Raw genomic sequence first — 21,879 nt, forward strand, 5'->3', positions numbered from 1 at the left:
AAAAAACACATGAAGTCCCATCTTGAATATGCAAACAGGCATATAGGAACCTTGGAAATGATGTGGGGGGAAAAACGATCTTATGAGACTGAATTTGAGTTATTTGGCCTTAATGTCAAGCCTTATGTCTAGTGATAGAAGAGCACATTACTTACAAAACACCATTCCTTCCCTGAGGCATGGCAGTGACAACATAGTGTTATGGGGTGGCTTTTCATCAGCAGGGACTGGTAGGCTTGTCAAAATGAAGGGAAGAATGGATGGAGCAAAATATAGCAAAAGCAAGTAGATCCTGAAGCAAAAACGGGAACAGTCTGCAAAAGTTCTGAAACTGGAATAGAGATTCATATTTCAACAAGACAATTAACCCAAACACAAAAATCTGAAGTAACCCTAGAAATTGTTTAAAAAGAAGAAAGTGGAAGTCCTTGAGTGGCCCAGTCAAAATCCACACTTAAATCCAATAGAAATACTGACAGGGACTGAAAGTACACCACTGCTACCACAGTAATTGGGAGCAATTTTGCAAGGAAGAGTGGGTGAGATGTGAAAAGCTGGTTACGACATACTCCAAGAGACATGAGGCTGTAATTGCTGAAAAAGATGGAGTAACTAAATATTAAATGTGTAAGGTCTCAGTTGGCAAATACTTGTCCAAGCTGGATTTTTCAGTTTTCTATTTTTCATAAAATTTTCTTTTAAAATAAAAACAACTATGCCCCATCATATGTTAAATATGTTTCGTTAATAGTATAAATAAAAGTCCAAAGCAAAATGTGGTAGATGTCCGAAGGGGTCACTACTTTTTACACCCCTTCTTGTATAGAACAATTCCATTAGACAAAGAATCATTTTTGATGCTCTTCTTAACACTTTCTAAAGCTGTAATATAGTTTGTGTGGTCTGGTGACCATAATGGAACACAGTATTTTGAGGTCTTACTAGTGCATTGTAAAGGTTAAACATAACTCATATTCTGTCACATTCTGTTTACATTTTTGTTGCTTCTTCCCATACAGTATATTGTATTGATCACATAGAATAATCTACATATTCACATAGATCCTTTCTGTGTATACAGTAGCTTCCTCCAACTTTAAATCATCCATGCAATTTGTACAATTTATGTTTCTACTACCACTTTGTGCTTATTTGTGTTAAATTTAATTTGCCTAGTGTGTGGCTAATTTGGTTTTTTAAGTGTTTTTGTAATTCCCTTGCAGCTAGTTCTGAAAATTTACTTAGTTTGCTAAATACTGTATATGAGAATTTACATAGCTGATATACTGTAGGCAACTAAGGGGAATAGGCCCAAAACAGAAGGCTGTGGCAGACCACTGCTTAATTAGGAATTGTGTCCCTTAAGAAAGTGAAAGTGTACTGTTAACCATTACTGTACGTACAGTATGTGTATTCATTAGCTTGGATTCCTATGCTTCTTAAAAAGTCAATATTTTATGAGGGACCTAATCAAAGCTTTTAGGAAATCTAAATATATCATATTGTGTAATTTAGTTCTATCTGCTATAATTGATGCTAGTTTGAGGAATTATTTGAATTTTTAGTGTTGTTCTATTTTAGCTCTAGTTACCATTTCCAAAAATTTAGCTGTGACAGAAGTAAGACTGACTGATCCATAATTTCCTTGTTAAAATTATCCTTTTTTAAGAAGTGGTGAAGCCTGTAGCTCTTAAAATCTCCAACATGTAGAAGTTAAATTCTGCAATCTGTAGGTACTACCTCCATTGTAAATGATTAAGTGAGAGATGAAATCTCTTACCATTGCGTCTATGAACAACATCCTTCATTTCCTTGAGCCTGACTGGGAAAATCTAATCAGTTTTTGGTGATTTATTATATGCTGCTTTCGCCCTTGTAGAACCCCAGTGTCAATGAAGTTAACATTATCCATTGCCATGTCTTGGTCTACAACATTTCAGCAGGATACTATGGGTGTTTTCTGTTGAAATATTAATTTAGCCTGTTTACTATATTTTTGACATCCTCATCTTAATCCCTTATTATCTTATAAACTATTAAATCCAGCTTCTACATATCTATACTTGTGTAATACTGGAAATATGTTATGCATTTCCCAGTGCATACAGTATACAGCTGTATACTGTATCTGTTTGCAGTTCATTGCTTTCAGTTTACAGTTTCTTTCTTCTTCCCTCACAGTCTGAAAGTCTCCTTTTCTAAAATTAGAAAAACTATTATCTGCCTTGAGTGTCAGAGAATGAAAGTATACATTAAAGTATACAATACTATGGTCACAATTTGTCAGTAGGTCTATAACCCTTTAATTAATTCCTGGTTGTTTGAAAAAGATTACGTCAATAAGTATATTTCCTAGTTAGAGAGTTCACAGATTGGTCTACGAAGAATTATTAACCCTATTAGCTGAAATTATTGACCATTTCAGCTTCTTTATTCTCCGTCACAAAATGCAAATTTATGTGTGGAAAGTGGAACCTTCCCAGTAATATACAGTAGTACATTATATTAGTTATATACTGCTAGTAAGGTACCTCTTCTATGCACCTTCCTAATCTTATCATATAGTAAGATATGTGTCCATATTAGGTGTTCTCTTGCTACTACCTGTACATGTACCATTGTTAAGACTAATATTCTTTTTCCAAATTGACCCACACAGATTCTAAACATCCTGTTTGCTTCTATTCTATATAATAGCTTGCACGTTATTCTTAATATATTGCTTCACCCCACCACCTCCTTTGTCCTTCCTGAAAATGTAAAAATAAGTGAGAGCTTGGCTGGAGTGGAAATCAGCAGGCATGAGGGCCCTGAGGATCAAAGCCTGAAAGGCCTGGTGCAGCTGGTAGTGTGGCCAGTTTAGCTTCTTCTGAGGCAAGTAAACCAAAGAGAGTAAAAACGATTAAACTTTTTTGAAAGCAAACCCAATAAGTTAACTGTTTGTAGAAGGTAAAATACACTGTTTTTAATCCTCTTGTACAGAACCCTAACTACTCTTCCAAACAACTGCCCAAAACTGGGAGACAGAAAGCTAAAGGCAGGATGCAATATGCAAAACCAAGACAATACAAATGACAATATTAAGCCCTTATCTTTTGGAACCTAATGATTAATTCGATTTCTAAGGAGTACTAAGGATTAACATCCCTTGTTATATGCAAATATATAGTAGTATATAGATTTAGTCATATCCTTGATGTAATAGGAAAAAAGCATCTTAACAGACATATGGGTTATATAACGTGTCTTGTATGAATAAATTCTAAAATAAAGTGTAAAAATCACTGCATACAATAAAGTTCCATTTGTCATAGATAAAGTGTAGAAAAACCAAGAAATTTAATAAGTCAATGTCTGATAATTCCAAAAATAAGGGAATATAAAAAGAAATAAGATCTGCTTTTCCAAAATGAAAGAAAATGTTCAATTAGTAGTCATACAAATTGAAGTGCAACTAGCTGATAAAAAATAAACAATTCTTCTGCTTTGTATCTGGACACTAGATTATTGGGTAAGGACAATTAGACACCGACAGTGATTGGGGGAGGATAAAACTGGAGTAAAAAAGCAATTAAACACAGAAGGAAGAAACTAAGCTTTTTATTATATTTTTCAGTAAAAAATGCAGGTGGATTAAACACACTTCCATTTTTCTTATTCACACAGAACAATAAAAAATGATTATCATTTGTCTGTGTAAGTACAGTTACGTACAGTACAGTATGTAAGGCAGACATCACTTGTTTAGAATCCTATCCCAAATGTATAGAACTTGTAGTACAAGTGCATTTAAGATGAAAACTTCAGGTTTGAAGGGATACTGAAAGGCTTTGCTCAAGAGAATGATTTTACATGAAAGTTACCACAGAACATAGAAACTTCTTCTCTAAATAAGGTGTTAAAGAGGTGCATTGACCCATTCTAGTCCATGGGTTCTAGATCCACTGTAACCCAGTATTTTTACCAAATGTGCACCAACTGAACCATACTCTAGTAAATGCAACACACTTGCTGTCTACCAAAAATGCATATATGATGCATGTGTATGCATTTTTGCTATGCTAATTGCCTTATATAATTTAGTTAATGACAAAATTGGATTCACATTGTAATCAATTGTAGGAAAATAGTGTCACTGTTTTCTAAAGAACAGGCTGGTGATGGTGCACATTAATACTGGCTTCACAAACAATCTAGAGCCACTTCAGTTTGCATATCAAAATAATGCCATCTCCCTTGCATTATACGCTGCTTTGGCTCATTTAGACAATAGAAGCACCTATGCCAGATTACTACTCATAAATTATAGTTCTGCATTCCATACTATAATCCCATCCAAAATCGAAAAAGTCAGCAAGCTTTTGGACCTTTTGGTACTTCTCTCTGTAACTGGATCCTGGATTTCCTTACGGGTAGACCTTTATCCTTGAGAGTCGATAATCCTTAACACAGGGCTGGGAGTTCAGTTCGCTGCTCTACTCCCTGTTCACCCACAAGTGTGTGGCTAGACACAGCTCCAACCCCATCTTTAAGTTTGCTGACGATTCCAACATTGTAAGCTTGAGCACAAACAATAATGAAATGGAGTACAGGAAAGAGGTTAAATAGCTGCTGGTATGGTGCCAGGACAACAACCACTCCCTCAATGTCAGCAAAACTAAGGACCTGGCTGTTGATTTCAGGAAGCAGGGAAGAGTCCACGCCCCTCATTATATCAAAGGGGCTCCTGTGGAGATGGTCAGCAGTTTCTGGGTATTCTTGTCACCAATAATTTGACCATGTCCTATCATATACTGTAGATGAAGTAATCATGAGAACACACCAGCACCTTTACTTCCTTAGATTAGGTATGTCTTCACAAACATTTACAAATTTCTACAGATGCACTGTAGAAATTATTCTCACTGAATACGTTACAGTGTAGTATGGTAATTGTTCAGCTCACAACCCGAAAAAAACTACAGGAGGTGGTGGAGACAGCCCAGGCCATCACTGGTACAGAACTCCCCTCCTTTCAGACCATCTTCACTATGCACTGCCTCAGAATTGCAGATAATACTGTATACAGATGCAGCCATTCAAAATGCGCGGGCGATACCGCATTATTTTCCGGTACGCTGTACGCAGTCTACCGCAAGCTACCGGTAAATACCGCGAGTTACCGGTAAATACCGCTAGCAAAATAATAGTATCCGGAATTTCCGCAAGGTGGAGCTAATAAAGCTCAACCTCTCATGTTTGAGCTGTAGCCATCAAAGTCTTTAACGAAGATATTAATAATAGTATTAATAATAAATGACCTTGGACAAGCTGTAAACTCAAAGTATTGCCCTGGTCCACATTCTTTTTTTCATTGACCGTCTTTGTAAAAGTAACGCCACAGCATTTCGCAATCACGCATTTTTTTCCAATCATGCAAAGTACAGTGATTCACCATGCCTTTCACATGCTCATAAAAGAGATTGATTTAGGGACATAAACATATTACCGTATGCAAACTGTACTGTATACAGTATGTATATGTATATTTAATGTCTTAACTGTGCCCGTTTAAGTATTGAATATTCATATCTAATTTTACCACTGAAGGGAAATCTTAGTAGCTGAGCATAAAAACAATAGGAGCATACTGCAACGCGTGTGAAGGCCATAAACGATATTAATTTTGGAACATAAACATACAGTATATGGCTGGTCTCGGTACTTTAAAGAAAACATACACGAAACATGGTTTCCTTATGACCAGAATCTTGAGATATTTTTAACTTGATTTACAGTATTTGAGAGGTATGTCTTAACACCGATACTACAGTGCTTAAGTACTACTCACGTATATGTTTCTAGGTTTATATTATGCATTTCATACGGTCAAATTACTTTTGAGCAAACTAATAAGAAGCGCGAAACGGTATGCGTTTTACTTTCGTTTCGTGCTGGGACCCGTGGATTGATTAGAGATAATCTTTTTTAGAGATAAGTCATTTTTTAAATGTTGTAGTTCGTCTTGAAAAAATGTTACGAGTACATCATCTATCAACAATTACACAGGTTCTGTTTCCATATTGCGGATTTTGGTTACGTAATATTATTTTCTAGATTTCACGTTGTGAATATATGATTTGGGCAAACAGAGCCGCAAAGAAGTACATTATGGGTTGTTGTTTTTTTTTGCAGTTTTATCTAGAACAAGCGATGCTTAAACCTTTGTCTGATTCTTGTGAAACTATCCACACGACAGTTACAGTACCTAGGAGTTGACTTCAGTGATGTCACTGATGGGATGTTTCTAAAAATCCATCCTCTGTAAAACGTCTTCTCTAGTTGTCCTGCATATGTATTCGCTAATGAAGCTGTGTGTTCTGAGCCTGGATCTCTACATTTCTGTATGAACCAGCTTAGAGGGCTAAAGACAGCTTGTGTTTAAATTGAGTGTAAGGCAATTTATGCTTCTAAAGTCATGGTCAGCATTTTTGTACTGTGCTGTAAACTTGTTCTGTGCCTAGTCACATTATTTTATAGCGTTTTCATAGCGTTATCAAATCTGGTGGCGCTGTGTTAGTTTCCTGACTCCCATGTCACATGGTCTGTGATTGTAACCTGTAATACCGGTTTAATTCGTCACAGCCAGCACTCCGGTTGTAAAGTAGAAGCAGGCGAGATTTCCAGCGAAAAACACCTCCCCCTTCTTCAGGTGTGAGGGTCTTCTGCTCAGAATGAAACGCTAAAATGTAATGTAGGCTCTGAATGGGTTCTGACTTGCTTTAACAAAATATGTTTACAAATCCTTTCACCTGGCATTTTCGTAGTTAGAAATTATGGAACGCTCTGTTAAAAGCAAGGGAGTTTTTATGTCCGTTGCAGTTCTTTTGCAACATGAATATAATTATATCGTTATTAATTTCTTGAGATACGCGATTCCATATTATATTCCCTTTTAATCAAATTCTAAAAGTATGCTTGTTGACTCCGGTATCGCGTTAGTTAAAGACTTCGATGCTTAAAATGTTTAGGGAGAAATGGAATACTGGTGTGTATGTTTTCTTTAAAGTACCGAGACCAGCCATATACTGTATGTTTAAGTTCCAAAATTAATATCGTTTATGGACTTCACACGCGTTGCAGTATGCTCCTATTCTTTTTATGCTCAGGCACTAAGTAAAAGGAGATGCTTCATATTGCTTGACTAATTTTAAAAACTAAGTTAGAAATGCAGACGCTCCCTCGGTGCGCTGCTCTGGTGCGCCGGCTCTTACACAGTGCCTGTCTGCCGTAAGCGTTACAATATACATACCCAACACTGCTTGTACCCATCTGTCATGCAAATAAAACACCTTGAATTGAATTGAATTGAATTGAGGGGAGAGGGGGGAATACTAAAGCCAATACTGGCTCAATACCCTCGATGGGCTTTGACGTGCTAATGCGTTGGTTTAACAGTCCGGGTGTGGCAGGCTTCCAATGTCAACTCGACTCGATTGGAAGACAATGAACGTATTTTGTGATATTTAGAAATATAAATTTGTTTGGTGCGAGTGAGGTTTTATTTAATCTCTGACCAAGGGAAACGTTTCATTTTTTCAAAGAAATGTTTGTTAAAAAATAAAGTCATAGTTCTATGGGATTCAATCACAGACCATGTGACATGGGAGTCAGGAAACTACTGTAACACACAGCGCCACCGGATTTAATAACGCAATAAAAACGCTATAAAATAATGTGACTAGGCACAGAAAAAGTTTACAGCACAGTACAATAATAAATGCTGACCATGACTTTAGAAGCATAAATTACCTTACACTCAATTTAAACACAAGCTGTCTTTCTGTATGAACCTCTAAGCTGGTTCATACAGAAAATGTAGAAATGCATTAGCCTGATTATGATTAAAAAACACATAATTAAACACGCGTTTGCGATTTAAATCAGAACACGATTTAAATCAATATAAATGTTTATATTGTAACGCATACTGTCCAGCCTCCATTTCTCTATAAAAATTTACTCTGTTGCACACACACACACAATAGAAGGAGGAACCGCTGTCAGAAGGGAAGATATGTTCAAAATATCGCAAATATCGTTCATGTTGCGATATTTTGAAATATAAAAGTCAATTGATTGTCCATAATATCGCTATTCTATTTTTTCGAAGAAATGTTTGTTAAAAGAAAAGTCCGGTACCAGCTGGATTCGATCACACAACCTCCCAGTTGCTAGTCACGCACCTAGACCAGTCGGCTAGAAGACAGCTCGCATGAACAGGCAGGCGAAAAAGCCGTACACAGCCCTGTCGCAGCACACGAATACCGTTATTAAATTCTTTAGATACGCGATTCCATATTATATTCCCTTTTAATCAAATTCTAAAAGTATGCTTGTTGACTCCGGTATCATGTTAGTTAAAGACTTCAAAGCTTAAAATGTTTAGGGAGAAATGGAATACTGGTGTGTATTTTTTTCTTTAAAGTACCAAGACCAGCTACAGTATATACTGTATGTTTATGTTCCAAAATTAATATCGTTTATGGCCTTCACACGCGTTACAGTATGCTCCTATTCTTTTTATGCTCAGCTACTAAGATTTCCCTTCAGTGGTAAAATTCAATATCTACAACGGGCACAGCAAAGACGTTTTTACTGTAAGTCTTTCTACGACAGACCAACGGACCACGAGTGCCCCTGTCGGTCAACCAATCACGTACTGCGGTGCCACGCGTCATCTTGCGTCATACTGAGCGACGTCACCTGCGGTACGTGTCTGTGACGCGCACTTTGAATGGCTGCATCTGTATTTAAGGATCAAAACCTTGAGCATGCACTTTTCTCCCTTCTTCTTTCTGGCAGAAGATTTAAGAGTATAAAAGTCCCAGCCTTTAGATTCAAAGAAAGCTTCTTTCTCATAGCCATAAGACTTCTAAACAACACCTGTTAATCCTTAATCCTCCTACACTGACTTTACACCCCACTGGTTTTGCAGTGAACTCACAATACTGTCCCTAATTGTTTTTTGCATATTGCTACAATTTGAATACTGCTGAAGATTACAATTGTTACTCTTCTAATGTATACTGTGGCTATTGTATTCTGTACTAATCTCATGTATACTGTTGCTAACTGTAGGTTTATGCATACTGCTGCTACTTGTATTTTATACTACTACTTTCCATTATTTTGTTGGCATACATGCTATAGTTTTAGGTTCCTGTTTTATGTTCCTGTGCTGTCATTTATTATGTGAGGAAGCATGCAAGTAAACATTTCATTGTACTCAGTTACATATGACAATAAACTTGAACCGTGAACATACCAGGACCATTGTGGATGTTGATAAGAATTATGAAGGATATCTCCAGTATTGCTGATATACATATTTATAAAAGTTTAATTCACATCACCAGAATCATCAAGTCTATTGTTGTGCTTCCCCTCTAACATTTCATAGGAATTTTAAATCTGAAAAAGAGATAAATGTGTTTTATTCTGGCAGCATGCAACCAAAAAGTTACAAGTGTGCGGAGGCAAGCCTTGCCTAAACCAGAGGCACTGGGAAGTTGAACATTTTAGGTGTTGGATAACAAAGGCCCTTCTGAAGTGTTTCAGTGTAAGGGAGCTGCTGTTTCTATTAATACTGCCCAGTGACAGACAGGACTGACAATGGGAGTTGAGGTTAAATAGATGGGGGCATTCTTTCCTTGCGTCTTTGTTCTGTCTGCTGTCTGTCCTATCCACTCCAGACACAGGTAGGATGGCTTTGTTAATACCTTGAGTGAAGGCTATATTCTTGAAGGCTCCGTCTATTTTATTCAACTTAACCTGAGAGAAATGTCAGAAAGCTTTGTTTTTGGAAGTTTATTTTTCAAGTGATTGTTTTAATACAGTAGGCATGCTTTAATAACATACAGTGGGACGACCATTCCTTCAAGGTGTCATACTGTCATAAATTTCCAAATTTCATAGTAAAATATCACTCTTTGTATAAAATATCATTAATTAAATAATAGCCTCAATTTTATATGAATTACATCTGTTTTTCTCTGTCTATAGGACTCAACCTTTAAATATTTTTGTCTAACTTTAATTTTTAAATTATGCCAATTAGCTGTTTGATTGAAGTAAAAAAATAGAACATATTTTGTGTCAATGCAAAATAGTTTCAAAATATTTTCATTACAATGTTGATGCTAACTTAAGAATGGGAATCACTGAAGGAAATGTTTTTGCAAACATTTTTTTCCTGGAAGAATCAAACAGCACAGAATGCTATAAAAGATTACATTCTTTAATACAGTCTATAAGGGGACAGCTGAATTAAAAAAAATATCTGACAAATTAAAAATTGCACCCTGTCTTTTATCTTCTGTATAAGGGTGCTTATCTTACAATTGTCAATTTTGATTGCTAAACACTTTCGTTTTGTTTGTGCCATCATGCATTTTTGTAACATGCAATATCTGATTTTAAGCGATCTTACCAAAAAGATCAAAAGTGAATCTGCATTTTAGTTACTTTACAGTGATATTTGATATAATCGAATTACACTGCAATGATAAGTGGCAAAGCACTATTATTTAGGTAAAAATGACAAATGAAAATCTCTTATTATTTTCTGCATGTCAAAGCTTTGACCCAGAAAGGGATGCCCTAAAGAAAATGTGAAAAAAGGCTTTTAAATAACCTGGTTATTTGTAGAGCTTTGCCTCTTGACAGCTGTGGAATTCCCATCTGTAGACTAATCCTTTTAGAGAAACCAGGCCTTGCTATGTAGCTGAAAGTGTCTAAATGCTTGAATCAGTCTGTCATCCTACCCCCATTTGTCTACTGCAGTATCAGCTTCTTTTTTGGGTGCATTGTCACTACAATCAAGTGTTCCAGAGAAATGAACCAGAAGCCACGCTTATCTTCTAAGCTAGTCTCAGTCTTCACAAGCAGTTGCCAATGACTGACCTGAGAGCAGACTTAATCCATTAAATGCCAAGTTTGCCCTCAAGATAGCTTTAACTTTTTACACAGGTTCTTTTTTTTCAAGTCCTGGCTGACTGATTAGGTTCGATTGTAAATTAAAATATTGGTTATATTCCAATGTGATTCTTTTATGAAAAAAATGCAAAATAACTCCTAATTTGCCTTGGAAACTGAACTGAATTTTAAAAATAGGTATGTTTGGTAATGGGAAAAATGCTTAGGATACTGTTACATTATTAGCTATGCTGTTTCATAGTGTTCTTTATACTAGTTTTTTCTTTATATATTGATAATATTCCATATTACGTGTATGATGCACTTCATCCTATAGAATGTACATTGATGGGAATGTAATCTTAAATTAGGATAGTCAGAGATATTACTTAATTTATCTTTTTCCACCTTTTCCTATGTACATTTTACATGCCACAGAACACATATGAGAACACTGCCATCTCATTGATTATATTTTTTACCTAAAAATGATGTCAAACGAAACCTAGTAAACAATATTAACTTGGTCTGTCTTAATTTGACCTCATTGGGACACTTAATCTTGAAAGGTTCCTTAAGAATATATCTTTAGAATATGTATATAGAATATATCAATGAAAATGTATATTGAGGTATATGAATCTTTTTTGGTGATTCTGACCAGACTCAACACTTATTGCCGCCCTACTGATCCTTCTTTTAATGTTAGGTTATAAATGTAGATTTTTTATTTTGCCATTTCTGTGAAAACACAAATTTCATCAGCTGTTACACTTAACACCAAGAAAAATAATACATGTCATCAGTCACATCAGGTGCATTATCAAAACGTTTTTTTTTTGTCTTGTAGGTTGAGTCGTTTTGAGCCAAAATGCCAGAGCAAGCGTGAGTATTATTTAACTTACAGATGTTCCTTGCCACCTGTGTATATCAACTTTTGACAATTGCTACCTGCATGTTTTTATATTTTTTGTTTATTTCATTTATGTTTTTGTTTACAAATTATTCATGCATTTTCTCTTCTTTTTTTACAGACAAGAGGTAAGTTAAATTTAATATGAATCTTTTCCTGCCTCTCATTAAATACAGCATTTGTTTTTGATAGAGAGCAGAGTTCCTGCACTCTTATTAAATACAGATTAATAAATATTTTGGTTCTGAAAGATTTTCATGCAAATATTTTCATTTCATTTTAAATAGTGAAAATAAGATTCTTACTTTGAGAACAAAAACAAAGTAAAACCATCCGAACTGCAAAAAAAGGAAAATCTGCAGTGAACTTGAGATGTGTAGAACAGTTCAAAACTTTGTATGTTTTCAGCATTTATTTTTCATAGATGCTTGATAAAGATCACAGAAGAGGAGATCCAGTAAAATTCATAATATTAAAGATGATTTTTTAAAACTTATTTTTCAGAGAAAATCCAAGATAACTGCTTCCCGCAAGCTTATGCTAAAGGTAAGGAAAATGGAAAATGAGGTAGTGCTCATTAACCAGGGGCAGATTAACGAACAGGCTGGCATAGACTGTATTCTAGGGGCCCAGGATGATCAGGGGCCCCTGACTGGCCAGAATTATTGTTATTATTATTTTTGTGGCTAGCATCAAAATGTGTGATAGAAAATATCGAGAAAATATACCAAAAAGAAGCTAGCTAGTCCAGGTTCTCGGGCTTGTGCCCTCGCTGCTCCTGCCCCAGTTTGTCCCTCACCACATAGGCTCAAACCCAGGTCCCCAGCATTGCTTAACAGGGGTGTTGCCAGCTGAGCTAAAGAAGACCTTCCTCAGCCCGGGTGGCCAACCTCCCTGTTATGTGAAAGGGAGTAGAGGGCGGTGCCGTCACTGCACTGCAACTGGTTGGTACAACCTGTATATCGGCGGTATTTGTTACAATCTGATAGTGGGGCGCAAAAACAAAAAACACAGAGTTTAAAAGGACAGCATGAGAAGGATTTGCTTAAAAAGTCCCCAAATTGACTGGTTATTTTTAGCCTGCTGGATTGTCATCCAGTCAGCCTGAGCCAGACCCCGACCCCAATGTTTACGGCTAACATTATAGCCCGTGCTATAACAGCTAGCCATAGCTAGCTCTAGCCTGGGTGCAGACCACATCAACGCTGATCATGATGACAAGCCAGCTCGTAGATTGGCTGTGAATCTCATTTACTGGTTGCATTGCTGTACTTACATTACAGGCTATAGTAGTGTGTGTGCGTGTTCCCTGTTTGTTCTGCGTCATATTCTGTTTGAATCGACAGTAGCAGGCTCTTACTCCGAACACTTCACTGAATTATTATAGTATTATAGTAGGGCGGGCTACAAACGTTTAGCCTAGGGGCCTCTGATCACCTTAATCCACCACTAGTAGTGTTTGAAAGAAATTGGCATTTGAAATGCAAAAGTATAAATATTTCAAATTAATTGACTGTGTATTTGAATTTTGTTACAAATTATGTAATGTTTAACTTTAGTAGTTCTTTATTAAGCTCTTTGTATCATTTCACTTGAATACAATTTACACTATGGACATGATTGTCAAAAGATGGCGATGGCCTTTATACTCACTTTGATTTAAAAAAAAGAGGGTATTTTTGAATGCAGCAATTAAATACTGATAATCAAAGTTCAAGAAAATCCTGAAAAATTATTAAGAATACTCAAAAAGAGGGCTTACCTAACATGGTTTTATGGTTATACTGTATATTTTTTTTTAGGGTTTCTCAATTTGTTGCCTACCTAACAATTTTGTGCATTCCCCAGGCATAATTCCAATTGACTGTTACACAACAAACGGTGGTCACAACTGAATCAGTGAATTGAGGGCATTGCAGTTCTTGATGTTATTTCTATTTTAAATTCTAAGAAGGTACATTTTCAATAATTTCAGTGATACAGTTCCTTTGGATAAAAAACAACTCCACATGAAAACCATGAGATTCTGTAAACACAAACCAGGTGCTCAGTGTTTGGTACCTGGATTTAATTAAATTGCCAAAAGGAGTTGATGAGATTCTGTATAAGCACCCATTCAAAAAGAAGATGATGAACATTGCTCAAACATGACCCGCTTGAGCAATGTAGGTCACCTGGTTGTATGATTGAAGGTAACCTGTCGGTAATCAGCAGACTAATTCAGAGAAGACAACAACAAGAAATGTGATTGACAGGCCAAATCCTGGAAGCCAGGTCACCACTCTAGCCCTGAATCTGTGACCCATCTGTATAGCTATTTTCAGATTGCAGTAGATATAGCACAACACACTCAAATTAAGAAATAATCTGCACATCACCACCACTCTGTTTTCTTGAAAATGGTCCACATTCTTATGGTTGTTTCGTATTATGTGGGCAAAAAAACTATATGAAAAACAAAAGGGAAGATAACATGTATTGAGATGTTTTTTAAGCCAGTTGGTGGGTAGTGGAATTGGAAGGATATAGAAAGGCATTATTCTTAACAAACACCAATTGAGGGCAAACTTACTACGATACACAAAGTCATTCAGCCAACGGTTTTTTGTTTCATCTCTGCATGCCAACAGAACAATACAAGACCACACAGGGCTACATTAGTGAGGCTTCAAGAAAACAGTTTAATCTAAGTTTCATTTAACTTAATCTGACTAACCTTTTTCCCTATCTAACAAGAGTCCAATTAAATATTTGTGATAGCAAATGACCACAGTCATCAACAGGAGAAAACACACTCAGGCAGCCTTCACCAGCTGAGCAGTGTCCCACAGCAGATGGACAAGAGGTTCATTAAAGTCAATGCATCAATGTACCCAGGATGTGGATCGCCATCAGAGTGGATGGAGTGGATTCTAATAAAGAAATAGCATAGTTCTTTGATGTAGTTTTTTATTCAAATTTTAATATATTTAATTAATATTTTCCAACATCATTGACTAAATCCATTGAAACTGAATTTTGCACTCCCTTCATGCATAAATATAGAAGTGCTGTTCCGATCTTTACCACAAGAGGGAGAAAACAATTTACTGTAAGCAGAATATTGTACCCAGTAAGTGATCTTCATTATATACCCAAATAGTGCGATCTGTAGGTGAATGTGAAGATGAAACATTTATTTCACGATTTTATTGTTAATCATATTAGTTTCACATATTTGTGCATTGTAAAGCACATTTATTTAAATAAGAACAAGGATTTGACAATTAATCCTAGTCTTTAAATACTGAAATTTTACAAAAATAAGTTTGTCACTTTTTGAAAAAAGATATTTCAGTGTAAGCTTGAGAAGGGGGCAGGCGTTTATTGCAATGACAGACAAAAGTGCAAACAATGTGCAAAGGCTGAATGATGTTTTCCCTGTTCTCAGAGCTTGCTGTTGGCAAAGGCAAAAGAAGAGTTGGAACAGGAAATTGTGGACAAGGAGGAAGAAAAGGAACGATACCTGAGTGAGAGAGTGCCACCACTGCAGCTCCATGGCCTGTCTTACAATCAGCTGCAGGTAAGTGTGCTACACTTCAGCTAAATCCCAAAACTCCCCTTTCACAACTATCACTGCCATTTACACAGGCCCAGCAAGACCTAATTAATTCCTTCTTAACCTTTCTCCTTACCAAAGACAATTTTACACAGTTCAACATTGATGCTCAGAACCTGAGAACCTGTACACACAAATGTGTTGGAATTTATTGTATATGCTGTTATTATTGATCTTTGATACAAAATGTGGTCAATCATGGATCAAATCCTCCAGTTGTTGCTTATCAAAGCAATTGTTTTTGTTGATTAACTCATATGTGGGATATTAATTTCCCTTCCCTTTAAAAATATCACTATTCATTTGTATTGACCATTTTTGAACCCCAAATCAGATATGTATATATGATGATTTTTTAATTTGTATATGTAGTGTTTTCATATATGTAGTTTTTATTCAGTTATATTGTATTCTCTGTAGCTCATTATTATTTTATTGTTGCACAGACAGTAACTTACTGAAAATACAGAACAAAAAATTAAAAGAAGAGCAGTAAGAAACATGCTTCTCTTAACAATTAAGTAAAAATGTTAGACCCTTAATCTGTATTTTCCTGTTGAAATTTAAACCAGTATGTTCTGACCTTATTTTATATGGTAAATGTCTTTCATCAGGGACTTGGAATGGCTTTATCTCTTTCTCTGTCCTTTTTGTTCCCTCTGCAGGAGCTCTGCCAGGAACTACACGCTAAGATTGACGTGGTAGATGAGGAGCGCTATGACATTGAGGCTAAAGTCATTCACAATACCAGAGAGGTACGATATGTGCTAGAGAAATACTGGAGAGTACTGGAGTCAAGTGTATCTATTTGCAGAAGTGTTTCATCTTATGGTTTCATAATGACTAAATGAGCCCATACATTTTTAAAGTGATTTTACAGTGCGTGTCTTGCTACAAAGGATAAATTCAACTTCTCCCTCAATCTCCAAGACAAATTTATTTATAATAATAAACTTTATTAATTATAAACTTTATTTTATATAGCGCCTTTAAAGGTGGCTTCTCAAAGCGCTTAGATTTCCCTTATTCACCTTAAATCTCTCTTCTTAGATCCAAGATCTGAACATGAAGGTGTTTGACCTGCGTGGGAAGTTCAAACGCCCCGCTCTGAGGCGGGTTCGAGTCTCTGCTGATGCAATTTTGCGGTCGCTACTGGGCTCCAAGCACAAGGTGTCCATGGATTTGAGAGCCAACCTGAAGTCAGTGAAGAAGGAAGACACAGAGAAGGTAGGACTTGGTCTTCACGTTAGATGGCAGTAAAGCACTGCTGGCATATGGATGATTTTCCACCCTAAGGTGACATTGAGGTTTTTTTATGCAGCAGTTTTATATTGTGCTGTAAAGGCTTTAAAGATGAGGGAGATGGGAATGTAACAGCTTTCATCCCAGAAGAATATATTTATTTCACACACGTTTTTGCAGCTACTCCACAAACCTCTAGTTATCCTAAAATGCACAATAGATTTAGTTCCCATTTTGTCCTTTGAACACAGCAATGAGAGCAATCCTTCATGATTAGATGAGGAAGTAACTGAAATTCTCTGACCCTCCCCAGGACCCAATTCAGTGGCTTTTTGAAAACTAGAAAAAAAAATAGAAACTAGAAAATCAAACCAAAAAATGGGTGGTATTACTTAAGGAGACAGTCCATCAGCAGATTTACATGCATACTGCTAGAGGGTATGTAGAAGAAGACAACTGTATCCTTGTCTCCTACAAAAGATAAGCAGTCATCCCCTGAACTGAACCTATTTCTCAAGGTCAAAAACTGAAGGTCAAGGTGACCTCAAAATTGTCTGGGTTGGTCAAGATAAAAAGACACATCTGCCTTCATTAAATTGTAAAATTGATCTTTGTTCAATTTCAACAAAGCTTACTTGTATACGTTACTTTTGTTTAATGCATTTCATGTATAAAACATCAACAAATGGTTGTATATTTTATGTAGTATGCAGAAAATGCAAGATTGACTGATGTATAGTCTCCTTTATCTATGTGTTGAATAAAGCTGTGATGCAAAATTACAGCAGAACTGCATTGTAAATGGGGTGAAAACCTCGATAAACACAAAAATCTATAATAAGGGAGCAAAAGAAAAGAAATAATTAGACTTTGATGTTCTGACAGGAAATTGTTTTGCCAAGAATACTGGGTGGTAGCTTTATATGATCTTCAGAGAATGACAATAAGCATATTGTCTGTTAAATAAATGCGTTTGTCCATATTTTCAAACCTGCCAAGCATGATTAACTTAGATCTCTACTTCTCCATTGTTTTCATAGTGTGCAGTACTTCTGCAATCAACAATTCTTTGTGGGAATTACAGTTTCTGAGACCTGTAAAACCAGTATTGCAGTCTGCTTTTTCTTTACCAAACAGTTAATCCCAGGATGTTGTTTTAGTCAAAACCAGTACATAAAAGAGGGATTTCGTGACATATGCCTTTGGCTAAGTGATGACCCTAGTATTTAATCCTATTGAAGAAAGCCTTTTGCATATTGGAAAACACTCTGACAATAACATTAAAGAACTTAAAGGATGCAATGGCTTTTACCTTGGAGAGGATTCATCCAGCTAACTGTTATGCTGGTACTCAGCCTCCACCCTGTTTATATGATTCAAGTGTCATGTACTCTATAATCTTTTTTTGGAACACTAATATTCTACTTCTATCTAAAATTTCTTCTTCAACAGAGGAAAATTATTTTGATTTAAATTATTTTATAATGTATTTTGCACTAAAGCCCTATCTTAGGGTGGAGTGGTGGCACTGTGGCAAAGGATCTGTGCCTGTGGCTGGAAGGTTGCCAGCTCAAATCCCATGGCTGGCAGAGGAATTCTGCTCTGTTGGGCCCCTGAGCAAGGCCCTTAACCCCATCTACTCCACGGGTGCTGTACAAGGGCTGACCCTGTGCTCTAACCCCAAGCTTCTCTCCCTGTCTGTGTCTCATGGAGAGCAAGCTGGGGTATGTGAAAAGATTAATTCCTAATACAAAAAATTGTATATGGCTAATAAAGTGAATTTATCGTATCTGCACCATATGTACAATATGTTTTACATAATTTACAATCCATCACTCAGTTCTTAAAAACCAATTTTGTTCTGCTTGGGATTGGGTTTAATATGTACAAAGGCAACATGCAGAACAGAAACTGAGGAAAAAATATTTCAGCCAGATGTGAAGATCTGAAATAGTGAGGCTAAAGTTCCAGACATAATGATCCTAGTGTGATAAGGGTAACCAAGATAAGGAGAATGTCAAAGACGCATTTTGATTTTCCAAAGTTGTATTCGTGTACCACCAAACCCGGTCTGAATGTCATCAGACACTAATTTTAAAAAGCTTTTTGTCATTTGACAGGGAAAAGGAACAGAAATATGAACATTATCAAATGTATTTGGGGTCATGGATCAGGAACTTGAGAGGGTTTTAGTTTATTCAGGAAATTTCTGAAGAAGGGCATTTAGCTAAAATTTGTTGTCAAGTTTTTTGTCCTGAAAGCGTCCTCTCAATACAGGAGAGACCAGTGGAGGTGGGTGATTGGAGGAAGAATGTTGAGGCCATGTCTGGGATGGAAGGCAGAAAGAAGATGTTTGATGCTGCAAAACCTGGCACCCCACAGTGAAAAGGTGAGGATTCCAAACAGACCTGATCTTGACCTGTTTGTTCAGCTTAAAACGTTGCTACAAAGACACTGCAATAACAGGGGACCCATCCCTGGTGCACTTCTGAATATTATTTTAAAATGTAAATATAGGTTGTTGATACTTGTTAAAGAAAACCAAGTAGTCACATAATAAAGAATAAAGCTGGAAACTGGTCAGTTGTACCAGGAAGAATTGGCTCAGTAAGGTTGATTTGCACAGACACTGTTTCCCATATAATATTGTTATAACACTAATACTAATATACTTCATTTTATACAGTTTCTTTAAAAGTTATAGAAAGTGTTTCTCGAAGCATAGATGGGCTTGAGGGACAGAATTAGAAGAATGAAGGTGGCGAGGTGGGAAGTAGAGCAATAGTAGTGCAAGGACCCCAGAATAGGAGTGAACAAAAGTGATCACTTGCACTAACCATGGTCAGGATTCTGGTTGCCGAATTCTGGACATACTGTAGTTTGTTCAATTGAGTTTAGATACCCCAGCCTCCAGCACCCAGGGTATTACAGTAATCATTTATGTTTTATGAATGTACATTTAAAGAAAGCTAAAGAATATTTCAATAAGTTGCTTGCAACAAAAATGCATCACAATAGGAATGCTGCAATTTTAAACTTGCAAGTGTCTTCTAAACTTTGTGGCTAAGCAACAAACATAACAGCTTAATACAGTATCTGCTTTCCGACTCATTTAAAAAGGTTCATGCCATTTGTATGGCAGCTGGGAACTTCAACTGTTTAGTAAGAATTTTGTACTGAATGATTTTAATATGCAAGAACACAAAACTGCAAAGATTTAATTAATTTATTTGATTTCTTTTCTACAGATGAAACTCACATACAACTACTGAAACCACAGACTGAACAAGAGTTTACCTACAATACAAATAGCAGTAAGATGCAGTTTTCCACCCAATAAGTCCTTTGGAAAGCTCTATTTTTAGGACAAATGTCTATTTTTCAAATATTTAAAAATGTGGTCGTGTTATAAATGTGTCACAGGATATGTGTTACATCTCATGGATCTATTCACAACAAAGATTATTGATGTGGTTGTAGAGCTACACTAATGTTGAAATAAAACTTTTCCATGATGTCTGTTTTCTCTCTTTACGCACAGCTTTTCTGCACATTGAACTAATTAAGCTTTTTGACTTTTAACACTAATTGATCTGAAGACATCACCTTGCTGTTTCTTGTTAGAAGCTAAGGCATGAGCTTCAACAACATACTATAGGTGTTTAGATTATTATCATGCTCCTAAAACACTTTGTATAAATACGTGTCTCTTGTTCTCGGCTTTAAATGCACTTCCCCATATCTTCCAATTGTGTTCTGTACCTTTCTGTTTCACTGTTATTTCCAGACTCAATGCCTGTCAAGAGGTTTGAATACCTGAATCAGGACCTGTTGTTTTTCTCTCTCTATTCATGATTCAGGTATTTTAGCCTGTTAGAGTAGGACCATTGAGCTGAGGAATGGATCTTTATAATGATTGTTTTTCTAAGAATACAGAGCTGCAAAATCTCATGTACAACTTAATTACCAAAATTGAACACAATATTCTAAATGTGGATAATTTTAACATTAGTTATTTTAATGAACATTCTAAAATTATAATATTTTACATCTTAAAATTCTGTTTGCTGTTCTTGCTTCCCTGCATTATCTGGAAGACATTGTTCTTTTCTGAAGGATTTATAAAGTGCTTTATTTATCATTCAGTTCTTATTAGTTGATGTGTTTAACCATTAGGGCAATAGCTTACCAGAATTGTATTTAAATACTTGTGTTATGCGCTTTTAAACAGAATACCTTTAACCTTTAGCACCTGAAACAATAAACCCCTATACTGGACTCTACCTGTGCAGTGCAAAGCATACAGTACCTCTACTTTGTACTATTATGAAAGTAATGAATGCATCCATGCATCTTTAAAAGTGAATTTCACCTAATGGAAAGATGACATTTTAAAAACCTACAAACAGGGACATGATGACATACAACACACATCTTATACCAAAATGCAGTACATGATTTTATCAAGATTCAAAACAGATCAAAAACCTGAAAAACTAGATTTTTCATTAGCACTTTTATTTTCATTAAATTTTATGTTGGGAAGTTTCCTCTCTTAGAGTGGCATGGGGTCATTATTTTAAATCTCCTTCATACATAAGCATATGGCTATAGCTATCGTTTTGCAAGCAGAATTCAATTTCAGCCCTTTAAAGTTTTAAACAAATACTCTTGTCTGTAATGTGTCAACTTGGATCATATGATGGCTCTTCTAGTATATGATGTTTACACATGATTAGTAAATGATCTTAACAATAGAGCCCTTATTCTGTGATAGTCATCTAAGTGGCTCAGCATGACTATTGCCACACATTTGCATGTGTAATATCATTCACTTGAAAAAATGCAGTGCCAGTAAAACTGAATGAAGTGAAATGCAAATTCTAATCTAAGAGTGTAGAAGCTGCCAGAGCACTCTTCATCAGGAGTAACTTGGTAACAAAGACACTTTGCCTTTGCAATAATTCACATTTAACGTAATATATTTTATCATTACACTTTTTCTATTTATTCACTTCTGTTTATCAGATATAATATATTGTGTCAGTTGCAGTTCATGAGGTACAACAACATACAAGAATAAGATGCTTTGTGAGTGTTTGAGTATTTTAGGATAGATTTTGCTTCACCCGTTTGGTTCCCTGGCCATAGGGTGAGTCTTAAACACAGG

The 21,879-nt window shown here is 36.0% G+C and overlaps 1 protein-coding gene across 1 annotated transcript; it reads left to right on the plus strand.

Annotated features, from left to right (window-relative positions):
- Nucleotides 1-12,326: 12,326 nt before the first annotated feature.
- On the plus strand, nt 12,327-20,221 carry LOC148830768 (troponin I, slow skeletal muscle-like). The gene is made up of 6 exons (XM_088921986.1): nt 12,327-12,415; nt 15,300-15,431; nt 16,133-16,222; nt 16,518-16,694; nt 18,987-19,098; nt 19,958-20,221. The coding sequence occupies exons 1-5, from the start codon at nt 12,407-12,409 to the stop codon at nt 19,092-19,094; spliced, it is 516 nt and encodes a 171-aa protein (XP_088778112.1). The 5' UTR covers nt 12,327-12,406; the 3' UTR covers nt 19,095-19,098; nt 19,958-20,221.
- The last annotated feature ends 1,658 nt before the right edge of the window (nt 20,222-21,879 follow it).

This window comes from Atractosteus spatula, chromosome 7 (assembly GCF_055471065.1).
Source record: "Atractosteus spatula isolate fAtrSpa1 chromosome 7, fAtrSpa1.hap1, whole genome shotgun sequence".
NCBI classification, from domain to species: Eukaryota; Metazoa; Chordata; class Actinopteri; order Semionotiformes; family Lepisosteidae; genus Atractosteus; species Atractosteus spatula.

Coding starts and splice junctions, on each gene's coding strand:
- LOC148830768 (XM_088921986.1), top strand. Junction 16,223..16,517: donor TCATTCACAATACCAGAGAG/GTACGATATGTG, acceptor CTCTCTTCTTAG/ATCCAAGATCTGAACATGAA. Junction 16,695..18,986: donor AGAAGGAAGACACAGAGAAG/GTAGGACTTGGT, acceptor CTCTCAATACAG/GAGAGACCAGTGGAGGTGGG.